Genomic DNA, 27,095 nt, shown 5'->3' on the forward strand with positions numbered 1-27,095 from the left:
CTAGCTGAGGAGTATTGGAGAAGGAAATGGCAACCCACTCCAGTACTCTTGCCTGGAAAATCCCATGCATGGAGGAGCCTGGTAGGCTGCAGTCCATGGGGTCGCTATGAGTCAGACAGACTGAGCGACTTCACTTTCACTTTTCACTTTCATGCATTGGAGAAGGAAATGGCAACCCACTCCAGTGTTCTTGCCTGGAGAATCCCAGGGACGGGGGAGCCTGGTGGGCTGCCGTCTATGGGGTCGCAAAGAGTCAGACACGACTGAAGCGACTTAGCAGCAGCAGCAGCAGCTGAGGAGTGCTTCAAAGGTCCTTGAAGCACAAGGAGAGATGTTAAACTAATTAGGTACACTTGGTATGTTAAACTGTAAGGAAGATGTTATCAAATAATAAATTTTAAGTTACATGATAAATGGTACAGATATTCTAGAGATTATAGCATTTCTAAGAATCTGATATGTCCTGGTAGAATATTATTAATCATAATTCTAGTTATTTCCTGAAAGTGTCATATGTCAACAGTAAGCAGGCTGCTTTGTCAATGGGACTGTAATCAGATGAAAACTGTGTCTTTTTTGAGTCTTTTGTAGACAGTTACAGTTAAAAATGTTTCCTTTTTGAGATTTATAAAAAAGACTTTGGATATATACATGTTGCTGACTTTCAGACCATAAAGCTGAACTGAGTAAGAAACTGAAGAATTCTAATGCAAAACCTAACGACTTCATAAAGCTGTTAACAAAAAAGATTAGCTACATAGGACTGAGTAAACAAGTTAATATAGTTATAATTTTTATGGTTTCTGTCTTAAAAGATTATTGGTTTAAATCTGTTCTTCCAAGTGTAAGAAAAACTTTCTCCTTAAATTAATTATGACTTACAGTAAGTTGGTAAATTATACTTTTGTGAGTAAAATTGAAATATTTATCTTTTTTGTCTCTACCTGGTTGATCCTGCCAGTAGCATACGCTTGTCTCAAATATTAAGTCATCCATATCTAAGTACACATGGACTGTGCAGTGAAACTGCAAATAGCTCATTAAATCAGTTATGGCTCCTTTGATCTCTCAATTATTGCAACTGGATTACAACTAGTTACACTAATCACTGTTTATATTTGCTCCTTGTTTTCCAAATGTGCTTGTTGTCTCCTTGCTTCACTATGCCACTGTCAATGTTACAAGCTGCATTACTTATATTCTAATTTATAAAACTGTTATCTCTTGCAATAACCAATGCACAAATCAGGCCTCCAACAAAACATCTATGGCTAAATATTTTGGGGAAATAACTGTAACAGTGTGAGTCTAGGTACTGGAAGAAGCAACAAGGGAAAATGTTTCCTGAATAATATTAATAGTTAGAGTCTACAAAGAATTTTAATTATTGATGGGGCCTAGTTGAAAATTTAACACCTAGAATGACATAGTAAAAATATTCACCTGATTTGGGATGAGCCTCGCAGGGCTATGGGACAAAATTTGATCATGAAATGTCTCCCAAATACTGGTCAAGTTCCTGACCAAGAGGGGAGGATCTGAGAAATGGAATATTTCCTACAAGCCCTTTAAAGTAAGCCAATGAGCTCAAGGAAGGGGAATCAGAGAGCAGTCACTCCCTATAGTGAAGCATGAGGAAACTCTAAGAATGCAGAATTACAGGCCCCAGATAGTTGATTATAAATATATATATATATATGTAAGTGTTTTAATGAGCCCTGACTCTTGCATCTTCCCATGGATAGAGGAGCGCTGAATTTCTTGAGATGCTGCCTCTTGGGTTTGAAGTTCAATATTTCTAAGTCTACATGTATAAAGTGAACGCTTATCCAAGAGGAACAAAGGAAGACAAATCTCAACATCTGGAAAGCTGTCATTAATGGCAGACACTCCCAAAAAGATTCTTCTGACACAGCAATTAGAAGGGTCATTGTCCCTTTTCCCACAAGATTGTGGAATGGACTTTTGACAACAGGGAATTGTATCCAGCAAGAGTAGATTTTGACTCCTGCATGCTAGATCTATCTTTTGTCGATTTTTTGGTTATAATCACACATAATGGCATGCCTCGCACATGGGCTTCCCTTGTGGTTTAGCTTGTAAGGAATCCGCCTGCAATGCGGAAGACCTGGGTTCAATCCCTGGGGGGGGATGATCCCCTAGAGAAGAAGGGAAAGGCTAAGTTCAGTCACTCAGTCATGCCCGACTCTTTGCAGCCCCATGGACTGCAGCACACCAGGCTTTTCTGTCCATCAACAACTCCCAGAGTTTGCTCAAACTCATGTCTGTTCAGTCGGTGATGCCATCCAACCATCTCATCCTCTGTCATTCCATTCCCCTCCTGCCTTCAATCTTTCCCAGCATCAGGGTCTTTTCCAATGAGTCAGTTCTTCGCATCAGGTGGCCAAAGTACTGGAGTTTCAGCTTTAGCATCATTCCTTCCAAAGGAATCCCAGGGCTGATCTCCTTCAGAATGGACTGGTTGGATCTTCTTGCAATCCAAGGGACTCTTAAGAGTCACAACACCACAGTTCAAAAGCATCAATTCTTCAGTGCTCAGTTTTCTTTATGGACCAACTCTCACATCCATACATGACTACTGGAAAAACCACAGCTTTGACTAGATGGGCCTTTGTCAGCAAAGTAATGTCTCTGCTTTTTAATATGCTGTACAGGTTGGCCACAGCTTTTCTTCGAAGGAGAAAGCATCTTTAAATTTCATGGCTGCAGGTATCATCCGCAGTGATTTTGAAGCCCAAAAAACTAGTCTCTCACTGTTTCCACTGTTTCCCCATCTATTTGCCATGAAGTGATGGGACTGAATGCCATGATCTTAGCTTTCTGAAAGTTGCGTTTTATGCCAACTTTTTCATTCTCCTCTTTGACTTTCATCAAGAGGTTCTTTAGTTCTTCTTCGCTTCCTGCCATAATGGTGGTGTCATCTGCGTATCTGAAGTTATCGATATTTCTCCCAGCAATCTTGATTCCAGCTTGTGTTTCATCCAGCCCAGCATTTCACATGATGTACTCTACATATAAGTTAAATGCTGGGAAAGGCTACCCACTCCAGTATACTGGCCCAGAGAATTCCACGGACTGTACAGTCCATGGGTTCACAAAGAGTTGGACACAATGAGCCACTTTCACTTTCAATGGCATGCCTCAGGAAACTCTGCCCCCTCTTTCTGACCCGTAGATTAAATGCTTTTGTTTAGTTCACAGGGAAATAATCTGACCCTGCCCATCTGTGAATAACTATAATAAACTAACACATTCCCTTGTGTAAGGCTTGCCATTCTAGGAGATATTTAGAAGAATTAAATGGTCTTTTTACTTTGTTTCCACACCTCCCCCCATCTCAGATCCATAAAAGAACCTGGCATCCAGACCTTGACAAGATGGTTATTTTGAGGCATTAGTCTGTCACGTTCTCTGTTAGCCAGTTCTTTCCAAGTAAAGTTGTATTCTTTGCCTCAACACTTTGTCCCTCTGATTCATTGGCTTGTCAACCAATGACTCTGCCTGTCAACAGAGTGAGCTTGGTCTCACTAACAGAACCTGTGGAACAGTACAAAACCCTAACATTCATGGTGAGAACTTAAGCAAGTGAAGAAAATAAGTTTGGGATGGCAAGGGGATAAAGAAAGGACAGGAAAAGAAAGGAGAATAAGAAAAAGAAATAATTGCTGGAAACTCCCCAATTTATTGAAAGACATAAACCTCTATATTCAAGGAGCTCACAGACATCACACAATTTAATTCCAATGAAATTCATTACTGGACAAATCACAAACTGTTGAAAATTACAAAGGAAAAATTTTACAAGTTGACTGAAATAACAATACATTATTTATGAAGGGAAAAGAGGTTAATGATTTGAGTAACTTATTTCTGTCAGAAACAACATACGCCAGAAGTGAAACAACATTCTTAGTTTAAAATGGAAAAGAATTTTAAAAATTCAGAATCTTCCAACTGTGAAATTATCCTTAGAGAACAAATATGGAATCAATGAAATTGAAAACAGAGAACCAGGAAAAAAAAAAAAAATCAATAAAACCAAAAGCTCATTCTTTCAAATGGTCAATAAAATTGAAACCTCTGGGAAGACTAATTTAGAAGAAGAGCACTGAATAGACCTGGTACTATTTAAAGAAACTGAATTTGTAGCTAAAAGTCTTCTGAAAAAGAAACCTCCAGGCCCAGCCAATTTCCCTTGTGAGTTCTACTACGCATTTGAAGAAATAACACAATCTACTTCCCAATTCATTTCATAAGTCCAGCATTAAAAATCAGACGAAGACAGTACAAGAAAAGAACAAATTGAATTTCACCAAAATAATCTACAATGCATACATTTACATAATGGAATACTACTCAGCCACAAAAACTAATGAACTGGTGTTTCACTCAACAACTCAGAAGAATTTTAAAGGTAATAAACTGTGTTAAAGAAGCCAGCCTCAAAAGGTTACATACTATATAACTGCATTTATATAACATTATCAAAACAGCAAAATGTAGTACTAAGGAACCGTTATCACTGGCTGCCTGGGTTAGAAGGTTAAACTACAAACACAGCACAAGGGAGTTTTCTGGGGGTGATGGAACTATTCTGAATCCTGAGACTGGTGGTAGTAATAAAAAACCTATACATGTAATAAAATTCACAGAACTACATACCACAAAAAGGCCCATTTTACTATATGTTAATAAATGTCAAAACACTTTCAAAGGTAAAGACTACCATGAGAGAGCAATTATGGGCTAGAATATCAATTTTTTTCAACAAAGGTACTGTTTTCACTGAAAACTTCACTCATACTCTCAGTTTTTATCACCAATACAGAGATCACCCAAATTACATAGCCACATTTGGGCTTGAGAGGAGCTGGGTTCCTGCATTTCTATAGCACGGAAAGGTCTCACAGACAGCACATATCTATTGCTTTGGAAGACAGAGATTAAAAGCAACAGATGCAACTTTGCAACCCCTCTAAATCCTAAGACAGAACTGTAAGAGATTCGTTCTAAGGCCTTAGTGATTGTATAGAGCGAGCAGACTTTTCATTGTATGCAGGAAGACAAGCACTATAGCTGGCTCTTAGCTGGGTTACTCTTACTGATAGCTGTTCAGTCTATGAGAAGAATATTCCTACAATGCAGTATTTTATCTTTAAAAAAAAAAAAAATGAGTGCCTTCTACATACCTGGATAGTTTAACCACAAAGAGTTTGATAAAGATACTGTAATGTATGACAGGTTTTCACTATATCTCCAAATAAGAAACAATTCCACAACAGTAGCATGTTATATGTCCTCCAATAATTTCAATACATACTTAGGCAATTCTCCTCTAATAAATCCGAGCCTTGACTAAGATATGAAGGAAGGAACAGAAGGAGGAAGTAATTATGTAATCTTCATTTGTCCTTGAGATTCTCACCTCTATTTTCTCAAATCTACTTATTAAAGCACTAATTTAAATGATAAACGCAAACCAAAAGCTCTTAGATGTTTTCTTTCCATTAGCCATTCCTCAACATTTATTACCAGTCCACTGAAGGCATGAGTCTGGAAAAGTAGAGTTTACATTCAGAAGACTAAACCTGAGAAATCTGTATGCAGGTCAGGAAGCAACAGTTAGAACTGGACATGGAACAACAGACTGGTTCCAAATAGGAAAAGGAGTACGTCAAGGCTGTATACTGTCCCCCTGCTTATTGAACTTATATGCAGAGTACATCATGAAAAACGCTGGGCTGGAGGAGGTACAAGCTGGAATCAAGATTGCCGGGAGAAGTATCGATAACCTCAGTTATGCAGATGACACCACCCTTATGGCAAAAAGTGAAGAAGAACTAAAGAGCCTCTTGATGAAAGTGAAAGAGGACAGTGAAAAAGTTGGCTTAAAGGTCAACATTCAGAAAACTAAGTTTATGGCATCTGGTCCCATCATGGGAAATAGATGGGGAAACAGTGGAAACAGTGGCTGACTATTTTTCCTGGCTCCAAAATCACTGCAGATGGTGACTGCAGCCATGAAATTAAAAGACGCTTACTCTTTGGAAGGAAAGTTATGACCCACCTAGACAGCATATTAAAAAGCAGAGACATTACTTTGCCAACAAAGGTCCATCTAGTCAAGGCTATGGTTTTTCCAGTGGTCATGTATGGATGTGTGAGTTGGACTGTGAAGAAAGCTGAGCGGCGAAGAATTGATGCTTTTGAACTGTGGTGTTGGAGAAGACTCTTGAGAGTCCCTTGGACTGCAAGGAGATCCAACCAGTCCATCCTAAAGGAGACCAGTCCTGGGTGTTCACTGGAAGGACTAATGTTGAAGCTGAAACTCCAATTCTTTGGCCACCTGATGCTAACAGCTGACTCACTGGAAAAGACACTGATGCTGGGAAAGACTGAGTACAGGAGGAGAAGGGGACAACAGAGGATGAGATGGTTGGATGGCATCACCGACTCAATGGACATGGGTCTGGGTAGACTCCGGGAGTTGGTGATGGACAGGGAGGCCTGGCGTGCTGCGGTTCATGGGGTCGCAAAGAGTCGGACACGACTGAGCAACTGAACTGAACTGAACTATTAGAGACAAAAAAAAACCCCAAAAAGAATAATGCAGTTTTAGAGACAACTCACAACAAACCTCTCAGGAGAACTACAGGAGCTCTTGGGATCAGTAGCAATGTACCCTTATATCTGGCAAGCAGAATGACCAAGAGGAAAGCAAATCCTGAGAGGGAGCATGGAAGTAGAGAAAGAATTACTATCTTTTTATACTTTTCTTCTAACCCCAAATAAGAAAACTAAACTATTTCTTTAATTTAACCTTTAATCTACCTTAGAGAGACTCCTGAATTAAAATGGTAACCCCAGTCTACCTATTTCTCAAAAAAGATGGGAAAATTATGTAAAGCAAAGGAAACATTTGCAAATAAATCCCAAGAATTAAAGGAAAGGAAACACTGACAATAAAATACCATACACAAATGCTTGTTATAGAGGAATGGAAATGGATTTCATCTATAGCAGTGGGGGAGGGAGGAGGACAAAGTTCAAAACATTGCTTCTGAAATACTGCTCAGTTCTGTTTAAACAAGACTTTAAAAATTACGTTACAGAATTTCAACTCCATAAATTAGTCTGAAGCACAGACACTAAATGTCATTCCTTGACCAGTTCCTCAAGGAATGTCACTTTCTTTGTACTAATCCCTTCCAAGTTGGTATAAGTTGCTATAGTAAAACTAATACAGATGGGAGGGGGTGGGGGGAACTGCTTTGTGCAGTACAAAGGACATCCTCTCTCTCTTCTATTCTAGCATGCCTATTGTCTGACTTTCTTAAATTCAACCTAAGTAGCTATCTCAGAGATAAACAAAATTTTATTCTGTTACATTAGGTGTATTATCAATGTGTTATCAGATCAATTTTTCACACGTAACTTAAAGCAGCATTTCGCAATACTACTCCTATGATACAGTACTATTCTAACTTAGAAATATATTACTACATACTATGAAAACTTATTTAAAAAAAAAAAAAAAAAAAACACACCACACACTCCTCCATGCTGGCATCAGGCATGGCAGATCCTGGGATTCTCTCTGCAATGTAATCTTATTACAAATGCTTCAAAAACCCCAAGAACTCGACTTGACTATGCTTTTCACACAGCTTCTAGCCATTACTTTCTGATATGTCATAAGTTATTTAACTCTTACAGTAGTTTGTGAAGACGATATCTCCATTTTACATACAGTGAAAATAAGTAACTTGTCTGAGGTCACAAAGCCAGTGGTTAAGTAGTAGGACTAGAACTCACTAGCCCTTTGCCAGAAAATAAAACAAGTATCAATCCAAGTCACTAGATATTAAAAATATTCAAGCAATGAGAAGCACTAACACATTTAATGACTCAAATGACTACAAAACTATTAAGCTGTTATCTGCGCTATTTGCGAGATACCCAGGATCCAGTACCATGCACCACACTTTAAAGTAAGTACCCAATAAACACCTCTGAATGAATGAATTATAAATATGTATAACAAACCTCTCTAACTCAATAAAATCACAGCCTTGTCTAACTCGATGAAACTATGAGCCATGCTGTGTAGGGTCACCCAAGACGAACGGGTCATGGTAGAGAGTTCTGACAAAACGTGGTCCACAGGAAAAGGGAATGGCAAACCACTTCGGTATCCTTGCCTTGAGAACCCCATGAACAGTATGAAAAGGCAAAAAGATAGGACACTGAAAGATAAACTCCCCAAGTCAGTAGGTGCCCAATATGCTTCTGGAAAAGAGTGGAGAAATAGCTCCAGAAAGAACAAAGAGGCTGAGCCAAGCGAAAACGATGCCCCATTGTGAATGTGACTGTTAATGGAGTAAAGTCGGATGCTATAAAGAACAATAATGGACAGGAACCTGGAATGTTAGGTCCATAAACAAGGTAAACTAGAAGTAGTCAAAGAGGAGACGGCAAGAGTGAACATGGACATCTTAGGAATCAGTGAGATAAATTGGACCAGTTCAGTTCAGTTCAGTCGCTCAGTCGTATCCGACTCTTTGCGACCCCATGAATCGCAGCACGCCAGGACTCCCTATCCATCACCAACTCCCGGAGTTTACCCAGCCTCACGTGCACTGAGTCGGTAATGCCATCCAGCCATCTCATCCTCTTTGTCCCCTTCTCCTCCTGCCCCCAATCCCTCCCAGCATCAGGGTCTTTTCCAATGAGTCAACTCTTCCCATGAGGTGGCCAAAGTATTGGAGTTTCAGCTTTAGCATCAGTTCTTCCAATGAACACCCAGAACTGATCACCTTTAGGATAGACAGGTTGGACATCCCTGCAGTCCAAGGGACTCTCAAGAGTCTTCTCCAACACCACAGTTCAAAAGCATCAATTCTTCAGCGCTCAGCTATCTTTACAGTCCAACTCACACATCCATAAATGATCACTGGAAAAACCATAGCCTTGACTAGATGGACCTTTGTTGGCAAAGTAATGTCTCTCCTTTTCAATATGCTGCCTAGGTTGGTCATAACTTTCCTTCCAAGGAGTAAGTGTCTTTTGTTCATGACTGCAATCACCATCTGCAGTGCTTTTGGAGCCCAGAAAAATAAAGTCTGACACTGTTTCCTCATCTATTTCCCATGAAGTGATGGGACAGATGCCATGATCTTCGTTTTCTGAATGTTGAGCTTTAGGCCAACTTTTTCACTCTCCTCTTTCACTTTCATCAAGAGGCTTTTTAGTTCCTCTTCACTTTCTGCCATAAGGGTGGTGTCATCTGCATATCTGAAGTTATTGATATTTCTCCCAGCAATCTTGATTCCAGCTTGCACATCTTCCAGCCCAGCCTTTCTCATGATGTACTCTGCATATAAGTTCAATAAGCAGGGGGACAATATACAGCCTTGACGTACTCCTTTTCCTATTTGGAACCAGTATGTTGTTCCATGTCCAGTTCTGACTGTTGCTTCCTGACCTGCATATAGGTTTCTCAAGAGGCAGGTCAGGTGGTCAGGTATCCCCATCTCTTTCAGAATTTTCCACAGTTTCTTGTGATCCACAAAGTCAAAGGGCATAGTCAATAAAGCAGAGAATGATGTTTTTCTGGAACTCTCTTGCTTTTTCGATGATCCAATGGATGTTGACAATTTGATATCTGGTTCCTCTGTCTTTTCTAAAACCAGCTTGAACATCTGGAAGTTCACGGTTCACGTATTGCTGAAGCCTGGCTTGGAGAATTTTGAGCATTACTTTACTAGCGGGTGAGATGAGCGCATTTGTGCAGTAGTTTGAGCATTCTTTGGCATTGCCTTTCTTTGGGATTGGAATTAAGATGGACAGCTTCCAGTCCTGTGGCCACTGCTGAGTTTTCCAAATTTGCTGGCATATTGAGTGCAGCACTTTCACAGCATCATCTTTCAGGATTTGAAAGAGTTCAACTGGAATTCCATCACCTCCACTAGCTTTGTTTGTAGTGATGCTTCCTAAGGCCCACTTGACTTCACATTCCAGGATGTCTGGCTCTAGGTCAGTGATCACACCATCATGATTATCTTTGTTGTGACGCTCTTTTTTGTACAGTTCTTCTGTGTATTCTTGCCACCTCTTCTTAATATCTTCTGCTTCTGTTAGGTCCATACCATTTCTGTCCTTTATTGAGCCCATCTTTGCATGAAATGTTCCCTTGGTATCTCTAATTTTCTTGAAGAGATCTCTAGTCCTTCCCATTCTGTTATTTTCCTCTATTTCTTTGCATTGATCACCGAGGAAGCCTTGAGAACAGTATGAAAAGGCCATGAACAGTATGAAAAGGCAAAATGTTGGATACTGAAAGAGGAACTCCCCAAGTCGGTAGGTGCCCAATATGCTACTGGAGATCAGTGGAGAAATAACTCCAGAAAGAATGAAGGGATGGAGCCAAAGCAAAAACAATACCCAGTTGTGGATGGGACTGGTGACAGAAACAAGGTCCAATGTTGTAAAGAGCAATACTGCATAGGAACCTGGAATGTTAGGTCCATGAATCAAGGCAAACTGGAAGTGGTCAAACAGGAGATGGCAAGAGTGGATGTCGACATTCTAGGAATCAGTGAACTAAAATGGACTGGAATGGGTGAATTTAACTCAGATGACCATTACATCTGCTACTGTGGGCAGGAATCCCTTATAAGAAATGGAGTAGCCATAATGGTCAACAAGGGAGTCCGAAATGCAGTACTTGGATGCAATCTCAAAAACAACAGAATGATCTCTGTTTGTTTCCAAGGCAAACCATTCAATATCACAGTAATCCAAGCCTATGCCCCAACCAGTAAAGCTGAATAAGCTAAAGTTGAAAGGTTCTATGAAGACCTACAAGACCTTTTAGAACTAACACCTAGAAAAGATGTCCTTTTCATTATAGGGGACAGGAATGCAAAAGTAGAAAGTCAAGAAACACCTGTAGTAACAGGCAAATTTGGCCTTGGAGTACAGAATGAAGCAGGGCAAAGGCTAATTGAGTTTTGCCAAGAGGGTGTTTGGTCATAGCAAACACCCACTTCCAACAACACAAGAGATGACTCTACACATGGACATCACCAGATGGTCAACACCGAAATCAGATTGATTATATTCTTTGCAGCCAAAGATGGAGAAGCTCTATACTGTCAGCAAAAACAAGACCGAGAGTTGACTGTGGCTCAGATCATGAACTCCTTACTGCCAAATTCAGAGTTAAATTGAAGAAAAAGGAAAACCACTAGACCATTCAGGTATGACCTAAATCAAATAAGGGTATGATTATACAGTGGAAGTGAGAAATAGATTTAAGGGACTAGATCTGATAGATAGAGTGCTTGATGAACTATAGATCATGACATTGTACAGGAGACAGGGATCAAGATCACCCCCATGGAAAAGAAATGTAAAAAAGCAAAATGGCTGTCTGAGGAGGCCCTACAAATAGCTGTGAAAAGGAGAGAAGCAAAAAGCAAAGGAAAAAAGGAAAGATATAAGCATCTGAATGCAGAGTTCCAAAGATTAGCAAGGAGAGTTAAGAAAGCCTTCCTCAGTGATCAATGCAAAGAAATAGAGGAAAGCAACAGAATGGGAAAGACTAGAGATCTTTTCAAGAAAATGAGAGATACCAAGGGAACATTTCATGCAAAGATGGGCTCAATAAAGGACAGAAATAGTATGGATCTAACAGAAGCAGAAGATATTAAGAAGAGGTGGCAAGAATACACAGAAGAACTGTACAAAAAAGATCTTCATGACCCAGATAATTACGATGGTGTGATCACTCACCTAGAGCCAGATATCCTGGAATGTGAAGTCAAGTGGGCCTTAGAAAGCATCACTATGAACAAATGGACCAGAATGGGTGAATTTAATTCAGATGACCATTATATCTACTACTATGGGCAAGAATCCCTAAGAAGAAATGAAGTAGCTCTCACAGTCAACAAAAGAGTCCAAAATGCAGTACTTGGATGCAATCTCAAAAACGACAGAATGACCTCTGTTCGTTTCCAAGGCAAAACATTCAACATCACAGTATCCAAGTCTACGCCCCAACCACTAATGCCAAAAAAGCTGAAGTTCAACAATTCTATGAAGACCTATAAGATCTTTTATAACTAACACCCAAAAAAGATGTCCTTTTCATCATAGGGACTGGAATGCAAAAATAGGAAGTCAAGAGATACCTGGAATAATAGGCAAGTTTGGCCTGGGAGTACAAAATGAAGCAGGGAAAAGGCTAACAGAGTTTTGCCAAGACAATGCACTGGTCAAAGCAAACAGCCTCTTCCAACAACACAAGAGGCAACTCTACACATGGACAACACCAGATGGTTAATATAGAAATCAAATTGATTATATTCTTTGTAGCCGAAGATGGAGAAGCTCAATACAGTGAGCAAAAACAAGACCAGGAGCTGACAGTGGTTCAGAGCATGAACTCCTTATTGCAAAATTCAGACTTAAATTGAAGAAAGTAGGGAAAACCACTAGACCATTCAGGTATGACCTAAATCAAATCCCTTCTGATTATACAGTGGAAGTGACAAATAGATTCAAGGGATTAGATCTGATAAGAGTGCCTGAAGAACTATGGATGGAGGTTCATAACAGTATACAGAAGGTGGTTATCAAAACCATTCCCAAGAAGAAGAAACACCAAAAGGCAAAATGGTTGTCTAAGGCCTTAAAAATAGCTGAGAAAAGAAGAGAAGTGAAAGGCAAATGAGAAAAGGAAAGATATACCCATCTGAATGCAGAGTTCCAAAGAATGGCAAAAGAGAGAAGAAAGCCTTCCCAAGTGATCAATGCAAAGAAACTGAGGAAAGCAATACAATGGGAAAGATCAGAGAACTCTTCAAGAAAATCAGAGATACCAAGGGAACATTTCTGCAAAGATGGGCACAATAAAGGACATTATGGACCTAAAAGAAGCAGAAGATATTAAGAGGTGGCAAGAATACACTGAAGAACTATACAAAACAGATCTTCATGACCCAGATAACCATGATGGTGTGCTCACTCACCTAGAGCCAGACATCCTGGAATGCCAAGTGGGCCTTAGGAACCATCACTACAAACAAAGCTAGTGGAGGTGATAGAATTCCAGTTGAGCTATTTCAAATCCTAAAAGATGATGCTGTGAAAATGTTGCATTCAATATACCAACAAATTTGGAAAATTCAGCAGTGGCCACAGGACTGGAAAAGGTCCGTTTTCATTCCAATCCCTAAGAAAGGCAATGCTGAAGAATGTTCAAACTACTGCACAATTGCACTCATCTCACACGCTAGTAAAGTAATGCTCAACATTCTCCAAGCCAGGCTTCAGCAATACATGAACCATGAACTTCCAGATGTTCAAGCTGGTTTTAGAGAAGGCAGAGGAACCAGATATCAAATTGCCAACATCCGCTGGATCATACAAAAAGAAAGAGAATTCCAGAAAAACATGTACTTCTGCTTTATTGACTATGCCAAAGCCACTGACTTTGTGGATCACAACAAACTGTGGAAAATTCTGAAAAAGATAGGAATACCAGACCATGTTACCTGCCTCCTGAGAAATCTCTATGCAGATCAAGAAGCAACAGTTAGAACCAGACATGGAACAACGGGACTGGTTCCAAATCAGAAAAGGAGTACGTCAAGGCTGCATCTTGTCACCTTGTTTAACTTATATGCAGAGTACATCATGAGAAATGCCAGGTGGGATTAATTACAAGCTGGAATCAAGATTGCAGGGAGAAATATCAATAACCTCAGATATACAGATGATACCACCCTTATGGCAGAAAACAGAGAACTAAAGAGCCTCTTGATGAAAGTGAAAGAGGACAGTGAAAAAGCTGACTTAAAACTCAACGTTCAAAAGACTAAGATCACAACATCAGGTCCTATCAGTTCACGGTAAATAGATGGGGAAACAATGGAAACAGTGAGAGACTCTATTTTCTAGGGCTCCAAAATCACTTCAGATGTTGACTGCAGCCATGAAATTAAAAGACACTTGCTCCTTCGAAGAAAAGCTGTGACCAACCTAGACAGTGTATTAAAAAGCAGTCATTAACTTTACCGACAAGGGTCCGTCTAGTCCAAACTATGATTTTTCCAGTAGTCATGTATGGATGTGAGAGTTGGACCATAAAGAAAGCTGAGCACCGAAGAACTGATGCTTTTGAACTGTGGTGTTGTAGAAGACTCTTGAAGAGTCCCTTGGATTGCAAGCAGATCAAACCAGCCAATCCTAAAGGAAATCAGTCCTGAATATTAATTGGAAGGACTGATAGTAAAGCTAATGCTCTAATGGTTTGGCTACCAGATGCAAAGAACCAACTCACTGGAAATACCCTGATTCTTGGAAAGACTGAAGGCAGGAGGAAAAGGGGACAATAGAGGATGAGATGTTTGGACAGCATCATTGGCTCGCTGGACATCAGTTTGAGCAAGCTCAGGGAGTCGGTGATGGATATGGAAACCTGGCGTGCTGCAGTCCATGGGGTCGCAAAGAGTTGGACAAGACTGAGCAACTGAACTAAAAAACCACCTTAGGTAATATTTAGTCAGCGCATTTGTCAGGCATGATCTTAAATTAAATATATACATGTTATGTTCCATGGAGAAAAAGGCAACACTGCTGAAATGAATAGGAAGACAGAGGTTCTCAGCAGATAAACTATATTTTTTTAAAAAAGAAAGAAAGAAATGAAAATATTAGAACTGAAAAACACAATGTCTGAAATAAGATCTTAAAAACAGGATGGAAATGTAAAGGAATGAGTCAGTAAATGTGAAGATACAGTATTAGAAATGATCTGATATGAAGAACAGATAAATAAAAGACTGAAAGAAAATGAAGAGTCTCAGGACTCTATGGACAATATCCAAAGTTCAATTCATGCCCAGAAAAAGGAAAAAGATTGGTATAGAAAAATATATTTGAAGAAATAATGTTCAAAAAAACTCTCTAACTTGGTGAAAGGTACAAATTTAAAAATTCACAAAGTTCAGTGTGCATCAAATAGGATTAACTCAAAAGAAAGATCAAAGAAATAAAAATGGAAAAGACATTTCAGTTAAGAAAAACAAAGAGAATTTATCACCAAAAGGGCTACTTATAAGAAGTGGTTCAGGCTGAAGAGATATGACACAAGAAACAAAACTGAAATTTCATTAACAAAGAACAACAAGAAAATAGCAAATATTTAGGAATATATGAGATTAATTTTTTCTCCTTTCAAGTTCTTTAAAAAATGTATAATTATTTAAAGCAAAGGCTATGTTTCATCCCCAGACCTAACAGAATCATAGATATCAACAAACCTGGAGCACAGAATTAGAGGTAGAGAGAATGATTACTTTATATCAGGAAATGAACTAAATACTCTGGCATACTTCTGCACATTTAAACACCAAGCCACAGTACATTAAAAAAATTAAAACACCACCAAGATTCAATATTACAACACTGCTTAAAAGGCTTTAAAATCATTCACTAAACAGATCTAACTTAAAGTTATGAAAGACAGAGATGGAGTTAGGTGCTATTATCACCAGACTCAGGTAACCATTACTTAAAATAGGTGAGGAAACCGTGTGTGTGCTCACTAGGTCAGTTGTGTCCAACTCTCTGTGGCCCCATGAACTGTAGTCTGCCAGGTTCCTGTGCCCATGGAATCTTCCAGGCAAGATACTGGAGTGGGGTGCCATTTCCTACTCTAGGGAATCTTCCTGACCCAGGGATCCAACTGGTGTCTCTTGTGTCTCCTATACTGGCAGGCAGATTCTTTACAACTAGCGCCACTACTGATAGTCACCTACGAGAGGTGAAAATCAGTATTTGGGATGATCAGTATTCAGAGCCAGGTATGATTGACTCCAAAACCTATATAAACAGAAAACTGATTTTTAACCTTACTGTTAAGATTACAGTAAAAAAAAAAAAAAAACCTCCCTTAAAAGTACATCTGAGGGGTTTCCCTGGTGGCTCAGTGGTAAAGAATCTGCCAATGCAGCAGACACAGGTTGGATAGCTGATCTAGGAAGATTCCAGGTGCCACGGAGAAAATAAGCCTGTGCACTATAACTACAAAGCCCATAAACCTCAACTACTCAAGCCTAAGCACCTAGAGCCTGTGCGCCACAAAAGAAGCCACCACAACAGAAAGCCCACACAATGCAACTAAAGGGTAACCCCAGCTCGCTGCAACTAAAAAGCCTATGCAGCAACAGAGCTCCAGCACAGCCAGAAATTAATAATTTTTTAAAAATACATCTGAGAACTCTAGGGTAAATAAATAAGGAGAAAGATTAGTCTTATCACTAAGAGATGTGAGAATCTCAGGAGGGTTTATATTAAAACGAGAACAAATTTCTCTTAATTTTCACTAAAATTGTTGGTACAATAATCTTTTGTACTTTACTTGTAAAAACAAGTAAGTATAATCTTTAAAAGTACATATCTGCTGCTGCTGCTAAGTCACTTCAGTTGTGTCCGACTCTGTGCAACCCCATAGACGGCAGCCCACCAGGCTCCCCCAGCCCTGGGATTCTCCAGGCAAGCACACTGGAGTGGGTTGCCATTTCCTTCTCCAATGCATGAAAGTGAAAAGTGAAAGTGAAGTCACTCAGTCGTGTCCAACTCTTTGCGACCCCATGGACTGCAGCCCACCAGGCTCCTCCGTCCATGGGATTTTCCGGGAAAGAGTACTGGAGCGGGGTGCCATCGCCTTCTCTGAAAAGTACATGTCCGTATGTTGCAATTCCACCTGGGTGTGTTAGAAGCTAAGTCTGTGGGCAAAGTGTCCATACAAGCAATGGTGAGACGGCCCAGAATGAGGTATTAGAACTCAAGCAGAATAGCAAGATGCTCTGCATGAGGTATGAGAAGCCTGGAATGAGGACTGCATCCTGGTACAAGGTCTCAGAGCCCTAGTAGAGTGAAAATGTTATGCAAGACAGGGGAGGGAGCAGCAATGGCAGTGGGAAACTGGCTATGTAGCTGGGATTGATCCTATAAGTAAATAACTAAGGGTAATGGCAGGTAAGTAATTCCTTTTAAGAAAAGGGAGTTATAAACTTTGAGAAAGAGAAAACTGAAAAAAAACAAAAAAACAAAAAAAAAACACTGTTTATTGGAAAAACTGGCACCAACTCATGGTTTTTTATATATAGATGGAGATATAAATATAACAACAAAATCTTGGTTTCTGAATACCTTTCTCCACTCAAAGAAACCACACGTTGGAGAAATGGTTGATTCCAGGGCTGTGACAAGGAAAGTTTAAGGTGAGCCTGGAACATCTTCTTTTCAAAAAGTAAGGAGTGCTCAAAGCAAGTCAGAAGAACACAGAAACTAGCTTGAAGTGGCTTTCACTAGCCAAAGCTGGGAAAATCTGAGAATCAACAAACTGCAAGTTTGATAAGGATTGAGCTTAACATAATCTCAAAATACTTTCCCACCAAGTACTTATTAATTACTAAAAAGGAGGGAAACTTTTCAGTAAAGAGGCTTGTGAGACTTTACCTTAAGTGATCAAAATGCACATGATCAGTAAGGGGACAAATATAACTATGCCATTTGACAGGATGTAACATGAACACAGTATCATCACGGTGGTACTCCTATCAAAAATGCACAATCTGAATCCAACCACAAGGAGACATCATTTCAGTGCCGTTGCTCAGTCGTGTCTGACTCTTTGAGACCCCATGAATCGCAGCACGCCAGGCCTCCCTGTCCATCACCAACTCCCGTATTTCACTCAAACTCACGTCCATCGAGTCAGTGATGCCATCCAGCCATCTCATCCTCTGTCATCCCCTTTTCCTCCTGCCCCCAATCCCTCCCAGAATCAGGGTCTTTTCCAAAGAGTCAACTCTTCGCATGAGGTGGCCACAGTTTTGGAGTTTCAGCTTTAGCATCATTCCTTCCAAAGAAATCCCAGGGCTGATCTCCTTCAGAATGGACTGGTTGGAGCTCCTTGCAGTCCAAGGGACTCTCAAGAGTCTTCTCCAACACCACAGTTCAAAAGCATCAATTCTTCGGCACTCAGCTTTCTTCACAGTCCAACTCTCACATCCATACAGGTAAATCCAAATCATCGGACATTTTACAATAAAACTAACCTGTAATCTTTTTAAGTGTCAGGGCCATGAAAATCAATGAAAGACTGAGAAATTGTTCTAGGCCGAAGCAATGTAAAAAGACATTATAATTAAATAAATGCAACAGAGAATTCTGAACCGGATCATTTTGTTACAGAGGAAATCACTAAGAAAACAGGCAAAACTTGGATGACATTTGAGTAGATGGTAGTAATATACCAATATTAATTTCCCAAGCTTAATATTGCTTCTGTAATAGAATGTCCCTGTCCTTGATTGGTGCAATGAGACTACAATCTACAACTTACTCAGTTTTTTGCACTAACTTGGAACTTTTGTGAAAGTTTGAGACTTAAAAAAAGATTACCCAAAATATTCCCTTACAGCATCTAAAGCTAGAATATAAGCAAAACAGCACTCTTTTTAAAGAAAATGTGTTTCCATCTATTATTATACAGGAAACGACTCTATTATTTATGGGATTCTTTTGATCTATATCTGCACTGTCCAATACAGTACCACTGTTCTGTTATCCCATTGCACTGACCACATTTCAAATGTTCCACAGTCACTACTACTTCAGTTACTATCAGCTACTACATAGGGGAGCAGAGATACAGAACACTTTCATCATCACAGAAACGTCTACTATAGACAACACTGATGCAGAGTTTGGGAAGTCAACAGATGTAATATCTAACTAAAGGCCAAAGACTCAGACAGACGTGGGTATAGATTCTTAGCAACTGCTCTCACACTTAACAAGTCATTTGACGTCTCCAGAGCCTCTGACTCCTTTCTGTAAAACAGATTAATGCACCCAGCACTGCAAGGCTTCTGAAAACATCAAATGAAAATTAATACAAAATGTCTAGAATACAGTAGTTGGCACACAGTATATATGATAAACAATAACTGTGGGCAAGAATCCCTTAAAATAAATGAAGTAGGCATCATAGTCAACAAAAGAGTCTGAAATGCAGTACTTGGATGCAATCTCAAAAAGGACAGAAGGATCTCTGTTCATTTCCAAGGCAAACCATTCAATATCACAGTAATCCAAGTCTATGCTCCGACCAATAATGCTGAAGAAGCTGAAATTGAACAGTTCTACGAAGACCCACAAGACCTTCTAGAACACCCAAAAAAGATGTTCTTTTCATTATAGGGGACTGGAATGCAAAAGTAGGAAGTCAAGAAATATTTGGGAGTAAACAGGAAAATTTGGCCTTGGAGCACAGAATGAAGCAGGGCAGAGACTAGCAGAGTTTGGCCAAGAGAACACACTGGTCATAGCAAAGAACCTCTTCCAACAACACAAGAGATGACTCTACACATGGACATCACTAGATGGTCAATACAGAAATCAAATTGATTATATTCTTTGCACCCAAAGATGGAGAAGCTCTATGCAGTCAGCAAAAACAAGACCTGGAGCTGACTGTGGCTCAGATCATGAACTCCTTACTGCCAAATTCAGACTTAAATTGAAGAAAGTAGGGAAAATCACTAGACCATTCAGGTATGGCCTAAATCAATTCCCTTACAAGTATACAATGGAAGTGACAAATAGATTCAAGGGATTAGATCTGATAGAAGAACTATGGGTGGAGGTTCATGACACTGTACAGAAGGCAGTGATCAAGACCATCCCAAGAAGAAAAATGCAAAAAGGCAAAATGGTTGTCTGAGGAGGGCTTACAAATAGCTGTGAAAATAAGAGAAGCTAAAGGCAAAGGAGAAAAGAAAACATATACCTATTTGAATGCAGAGTTCAAAGAATAGCAAGGAGAGATAAGAAAGCCTTCCTCAGTGATCAATGCAAAGAAAGAGGAAAACAATAGAATGGGAATGACTAGAGATCTCTTCAAGAAAATTAGAGATACCAAGGGAACATTTCACACAAAGTTGGGCACAATGGAGGACAGAAATGATACGGACCTAACAGAAGCAGAAGATATTAGAAGAGGTGGCAAGAATACACAGAAGAACTATACAAAAAAGATCTTCATGACCCAGATAACCACAATGGTGTGATCACTCACCTAGAACCAGACATCGTGGAGTGCAAAGTCAAGTTAGCCTTAGGAAGCATCACTAGGAACAGAGCTAGTGGAGGTGATGGAATTTCAGTTGAGCTATTTCAAATCCTAAAAGATGATGTGGTGAAAGTGCTGCACTCAATATGCCAGCAAATTTGGAAAACTCAACAGTGGCCCCAGGACTGAAACGGACAGTTTTCCTTCCAATCCCAAAGAAAGGCAATGCCAAAGAATGCTCAAACTACCGCACAATTTCACTCATCTCATAGGCTAGCAAGGTAATGCTCAAAATTCTCCAAGCCAGGCTTCAACAGTACATGAACCATGAACTTCCAGATGTTCAAGCTGGTTTTAGAAAAGGCAGAGGAACCAGAGATCAAATTGCCAACATCCGCTGGATCATCGAAAAAGCAAGAGAGTTCCAGAAAAACATCATTCTCTGCTTTATTGACTATGCCCTTTGACTTTGTGGATCACAAGAAACTGTGGAAAATTCTGAAAGAGATGAGAATACCAGACCACCTGACCTGCCTCCTGAGCAATCTGAACGCAAGTCAAGAAGCAACAGTTTGAACTGGACATGGAACAACAGACTGGTTCCAAATCAGGAAAAAAGTACATCAAGGCTGTATATTGTCACCCTGCTTAGTTAACTTATATGCAAAGTACATAATGAGAAACGCTGGGCTGGATGAAGCACAGGCTGGAATCAGGATTGCAAGGAGATATCAATAACCTCAGATATGCAGATGACACCACCCTTACGGCAGAAAGCGAAAAAGAACTAGATAGCCTCTTGATGAAAGTGAAAGAGGAGAGTGAAAAAGTTGGCTTAAAACTCAACATTCAGAAAACCAAGATCACGGCATCTGGTCCCATCACTTCATGGCAAATAGATGGGGAAACAATGGAAACAGTGACAGACTTTATTTTGGGGGGCTTCAAAATCACTGCAGATGGGGACTGCAGCCATGAAATTAAAAGATGCTTGCTCCTTGGAAGAAAAGTTATGACCAACCTAGACAGTATATGAAAAAGCAGAAACTCTACTTTGCCCACAAAGGTCAGTCTAGTCAAAGCTATGATTTTTCCAGTAGTCATGTATGGATGTGAGAGTTGGACCATAAAGAAAGCTGAGTGCCAAAGAAATGATGCTTTTGAACTGTGGTATTGGAGAAGACTCTTCAGAGTCCCTTAGACTGCAAGAAGATCCAATCAGTCCATCCTAAAGGAGATCAGTCCTGGGTGTTCAATGGAAGGACTGATGTTGAAGCTGAAACTCCAATACTTTGGCCACCTGATGCGAAGAGCTGACACATCTGAAAATACCCTGATGCTGGGAAAGATTGAAGGTGAGAGGAGAAGGGGACGGCAGAGGATGAGATGGTTGGATGGCATCACCAACTCAATGGACATGAGTCTGAGCAAGCCCCGGGAGCTGGTGATAGACAGGGAAGCCTGGCGTGCTGCAGCCCATGGGATCACAAAGCGTCAGACTCGACTGAGCAACTGAACTGAAGTCTCTTCTATAATGTGACTGGATGATTTATTAACCTTTGATCTCAGTTATTTTAGATCTAGTTAAGCAATTTCAGGAGCATCAGTTTGAAAATAAGCTTACTATCCTGCTTGTTCAAAAGGCTAATCAGCTCCATGTTGTTAAATGCAAAGAAAAATCTTTCTTCTCTTTTTTCTGACCTTGCCATGCAGCTTGGGGGACTTGTTTCCTAACCAGGGATTGAACCTGGGTCCTGGGCAGTGACAGTGAGGAATCCTAACCACTGGACTGCCAAACAATTTCCCAAAGAAAAATCTGTTAGTTCTCACTTTACTCAACTCTGATCATCACTTGACTCTAATGACTACTCTCCCCTTGAAATACTCTCTTCCTTTGGTTTCTGTAATACCCTCAACTCCTATTTCTCTGTCCTTCACAGATTCTTTGGGAGCTCACATTCCTCTAATAACTTTTTTTTTTTTTAATGTTAGAGGCTACTGTGATTCCATTTTAGCAGCTCTTTTTTCCAAGTTACAGACTTTTCCCTAAACAATTTCATCTATAGTTTCAACTATCTATATGCTGCTGCTGCTGCAGCTAAGTCACTTCAGTTGTGTCGGACTCTGCAACCCCACATTGGGCAGCCCACCAGCCCATACCTCTCCTTTGAAATTCAGAATCAAGTATCTAATTGCCTACAGAAATATCCATGTGAAAGCTCCAAAGCTCAAACCCACTAGTCCGAAGAACCCTGGTCTTTTTTTTGGTACCACCATCAACTCATCCATTTAACTCAGGAGTCATCTTCGAAATTTCTCTCTCCTTCACCTTCAATCCACTGAGTGTAGCCTGATGATCACACGTTTGTCCATCTCCACATTTCTCATCCTAATTCAAGCTATCCTCATCTACTCTGGACTGCTACTGCAAAAGTCTTTACTAATGTCTCCATATCCATTCTTGCCGTCTCTCCTTCCTTTCAATACACATCACCACAATCCTAGTTCTGCCTTCTGCGACTACCAAAAAAACAAGACTAACCTGACTTCTAAATGACAACATTTCAAATAATAACAAGGTTATACCACTCCACTCTTAGCCAAGCATTCTTAATTTTCTCTGTATTCTGACAAATCACTTTCAAGATCACATTCTGTCATACTGTCCCTTAAACTGAATAGATCTTAATGCATGGATATAAGTAATCTAGCAGTGTATACAAAAGAATGAAACTTGCATAGTCTCAAATTTCAAACCACAATTACTGTTTTTAATGTTTTTATGTTTTTAGCTGAAAGCATGTTAATATTTGTTAAGTACCTACTATATATAAGACATTGTTCAGTGTTCAGGGACAAAACAGTGACCCAAACTGACAAACCTCATTCTTACAGAATTTGCTTTAAAGAGAAAAATACAATAAACTTAAGTTAGTAAATTATACAGCATCTTAGAAAATGTTAAGTGCTATGGAGAAAAACCTGGCTTAAAAAGAGCTAAGAAATGTAGGAGGATGGCCTGACGCTTTAAGAGTAGTCAAAGAAAATCTCAGTAGTAGAGAAGTGTGGCTAGAGAAACTGAAGTCAGAGAGGAAGAGACTCAAAAAAGTCTCAGACCCTGGCAGACCATAGTAAGAGCTATGTATTTAACTATGACTGAGAAGGGAAGCCATTTGAGAAGAGAAGTGACAGGATCTGATGTATTTTATCAGGATCACTCTGGCTGCTGAGTGTTAAAGGCTCTAGGTGAACAAAGGTCATAGTGAAACAGAATGTTATTCTGTAAGTGAGAAATGACAGTGTTGTTTTTACATTTTATATTGAACTTTTATGTGCACTGCTGCTGCTGCTAAGTCGCTTCAGTCGTGTCCGACTGTGCGAACCCATAGACGGCAGCCCACCAGTTTCCCCTGTCCCCGGAATTCTCCAGTTAAGAACACTGGAGTGGATTGCCATTTCCTTCTTCAATGCATGAAAGTGAGAAGTGAAAGTGAAGTCGCTCAGTCTTGTCAGACTCTTCGCGACCCCATGGACTGCAGCAAAGCCAACAACTTAAAAAAAAAAAAAAAAAAAAGGAAAGTGAGGACCATAACAATGAAAAGACGAGCACTGGGAACAGCAATAAAATGATACAGGATATTTTAACTCCAGGCTCTACTCAGTGCTACTAAAAGTTTATCACCATTTATCACTGAATTTCCCAAATTGGGAAAACTCAAGGACGGCATCTACTAGCCAAAGCACTATATTAAAAACTTTTTTGTCAGTTCTGCCTAAATATCTTGGTTCACTAACAGTATGACAAAGATATTAAAATGTAACCCAAAATGAATGAAAAACGCTCAACTCATAGACACTGTGTGTATAACAGATTCAATGTAAAGCTATTAACTTATTCTTTGAGACAGGGGATATAATTAAGATTATTTCACCGGGGAAGGAAAGTCAAGATTCAATTCGTATCACTAAAAGACAATGGTAAATGATGACAGAGCTTATTCTAAAAGGAACTTACAATGAAAATTATTCTAGAGCTGACTCTTCATTATTTTTGTACCTGCCATTCTCCTCAGTTAGGTTTTACAGCTATGTCTCACTGATGAAACTAAAAAAAAAAAGTTTAAGTATTAGGTAGATGAGTAATATAATTCTACACTTTCTAATTACTAAAAGATGCTACTGGTAACACTACTGATTCATCCTACCTCTGATTAACAGCATAACTTTTCAAGAAAATTGCCTGAAGTACTGGTTAGGGCCCAAAGGATTATAGGGAAGCTGAATGACCCCTGGAAAGTTTCAATGTTAACCCATGAAACCCGTTACTACCACCTAAAAGCATACAAAAATACTCCCCTTAAAAACTTTTCCATGACTTTAAGTTTCAAGTAGCATATTTAGGAACAATTTTTCATTTTCTTCCAGTTTTCTTCCCCCTCAACGTAGTGAAAATGTCTTTATAGCATAAGTACACTTGAGTAAGCAGAGATCCAAATCCTAGTCTGCCAAAATCTTAAGAGGGACTCAAATTCTCAAGCAGAAAGGTCACTAGCTCAACGTAAAATGTACTGATTACTAAAATACTTGCAAGCACCAAACAAGAAAATATAGTGGGAAAAAAATGCAGTTACATTAAGAATTGCTAATCTTTAAAAAATTCTTCATATTGCATAAACGAAATACAAAGTAAACTCAGATTACCTTTCACAATAGTAAAACAAAAGAAATCAAAAGACAATTTCATTTCTTCTGCCAGTTCGTTAAAACAAAAACAAAAGTCCCACAAACTTTATTGCAGCTCTTAGCAAACAGCAAAAAAGTCAAATGATTAGGCCAACTGCCAAAGAAACAGGGAAGAGAAAGCAATAGTGTGGGAAAAGACTTGATTACCTATCAAAATTTTAATACCAATAAAACACAAAACCCACATTTAAGAATGTACTTCAATATCCTGCTGAGGAAGTAGTCATATGCACGAATTAACTTTTGTTTTATAATGAAAAAACGCATCTATTAAACATGCTTTTTCCAATTTTCACTGAATTTCCCAAATTGGGAAAACTCAAGGACGGCATCTACTAGCCAAAGCACTATATTAAAAACTTTGTCAGTTCTGCCTAAATATCTTAGTTCACTAGCAGTATGACAAAGATACTAAAATGTAACCCAAAATGAATGAAAAACGCTCAACTCGTAGACACTGTGTGTATAACAGGGTACAGAAATACTTTGAGAATATTTTTAAATTCCATATTCGTATATAAATGTTTTATTCAATAACTACTCTTAAATCTGGCGCTTACTTTCAGAACAATTTTTCAAAATGGGGGGGAGAGAGCAAGACGGCCAGACATCTCTAAGAAATGTCTTTAATGGTTCAAAATTCCTAGTATCTAAGGAGGAGCGATTGATGGAGCCAAGTTGAGACCTCCCGGCCCTCTCATCAGACGGGGAAACTGGTTTAAAAATCGGAGGTGGGAGAAGAGTTTGAAATTCAGAGCATGGGGTAACGCGGATGCTCTGAAACGCCGGCTCTTCCCTAGTCGCGCACTCCGAGAGGTCACCGCGCAGTAAAGTTTGGTTTCACAAACGGGCTTGGACGCTATTGACAAAAGCAAAGTCTCCCAAGTCAAGAGAGCTGGGGCCGTGGAGCGCCCGGAAGCCCAGCAGGACACAGTGCCCCGCAAGGACGGGGTTGGACGTGTGGCGACCCTGCCGCGGAGAACCCTAGCCTCAACCCACTCCCCCAGGACCCCGGGCGGGGACGGGAGCCGCCGGCGGAGGCGGCGGGTAGGCCACAAGGAGGAAATGGGACGGGGTACCGACAGCGAGGCGGTGGCGGCCGACACGGGGCCGCCCTCGCGGAGGTGGCGCGAGGAACTGGGGGCCTCCCCGCCTCAGCCTCCCCCGCCTCGAGAGGCGGCTCCAACTTTCCTCCGAGCGCAGAACGCCGCCTGGGCCGAGCGGGATTCCGAAACTTTGTCCGCCCTCCCATCGCCCCGGGCCCTCCTCTCCCCCACTCCGCCGGTCCGTACACCCCACCCCGCAGCGACAGCTGCCTGCGCCCGTCCACCCCCGGGGTCGGCCCGTGTTTACCTCAGGCCGAGGTCAAGGCGCAGGCTCCGGCGGCGGCGGCAGCCCCACTGCAGGTCCCCAGGTTCCCGTCACGCCGCCGCCAAGTTCCCCAACATGGACTCCGTCCGCTTCGAGGTATTCCGGGGGCGCTAAGGCGCCGGCTCTGCTGGCTGGCGCGGGAGGTGGCGGCGGTGGAGCAGGGAGCGGACCCGGGCTGCGCTGCTCCGCGCGGCTTGCGCCACCGCTGCTCCCCCTCCCCCCGCCCCGTCTGGCCGCCTCCCGCTCCGCTCCGCGCGTCCCCTTCTCCCTCCCCCCCCTCCCCTCCGCTAAGCCGCGCCGCCACAGGTCGGCGCGCTACGGTGACGCCGGCGGCGGCGGCGGCGGCGGCCCCTCCGCGCTTTCCCTACTCGCTCGCACTGGCCCTGCGTGCACGACTGCAGCGCTCAACCAGACCTCAGGGGGGCGCTGGCAATCCACCGTTTGCGACGGAAGAACGTGACGGGCGGAGTCAAGTCACGCGGCCTGCGAGCAGGAGGGAGGGCCCCAGCTAGTGGCGCGGGCTTCTGGGAAACGTCCTTAACGCCCGGCTCGCCTCCCACGCCGCGGGTTCTGCGCCTGCGCGGCGCGCTGGAGTCAGCCCTGCGTTGCCGGCTGTACACCCCAAGCTGTAGAAGACAGCTAAGAAGGCTCTCGGGGAACAGGACATGAGGGGCTTTGTGCGGCCTTTACTATCCTATCTGATATTGAAAACAGTGTTTTGTTGTTTGGCGGTGGATTGAGTTTTCGTCCTGCAGCGTTACCCTCCTGAACTACATCCAGCGGGGAGGCTGAAGTGGCCCCAACT

The 27,095-nt window shown here is 41.0% G+C and overlaps 2 protein-coding genes across 5 annotated transcripts in view; one reads left to right on the top strand and one right to left on the bottom strand.

Annotated features, from left to right (window-relative positions):
- Positions 1-26,801, bottom strand: part of SCAF11 (SR-related CTD associated factor 11) — a 94,959-nt gene extending 68,158 nt beyond the window's left edge. For 3 of the 4 annotated variants that reach the window (XM_055581619.1, XM_055581609.1, XM_055581597.1), the window contains exon 1: positions 26,273-26,535. The gene's annotated coding sequence lies outside the window, so the exon portion shown is untranslated. Of the gene's footprint in view, positions 1-26,272; positions 26,536-26,704 lie in introns of those variants that run through there. The other variant, XM_055581606.1, reaches the window with a different exon arrangement.
- LOC129649705 (basic proline-rich protein-like) overlaps positions 1-26,802 on the top strand; it is a 39,772-nt gene extending 12,970 nt beyond the window's left edge. Inside the window, exons 2-3 of the mRNA XM_055577476.1 lie at positions 25,575-25,746; positions 25,806-26,802. Coding sequence (XP_055433451.1) covers positions 25,575-25,746; positions 25,806-26,802 — 1,169 coding nt within the window. The remainder of the gene's footprint in view (positions 1-25,574; positions 25,747-25,805) is intronic.
- The last annotated feature ends 293 nt before the right edge of the window (positions 26,803-27,095 follow it).

The sequence above is a fragment of the Bubalus kerabau genome, chromosome 1 (genome assembly GCF_029407905.1).
Source record: "Bubalus kerabau isolate K-KA32 ecotype Philippines breed swamp buffalo chromosome 1, PCC_UOA_SB_1v2, whole genome shotgun sequence".
NCBI classification, from domain to species: Eukaryota; Metazoa; Chordata; class Mammalia; order Artiodactyla; family Bovidae; genus Bubalus; species Bubalus kerabau.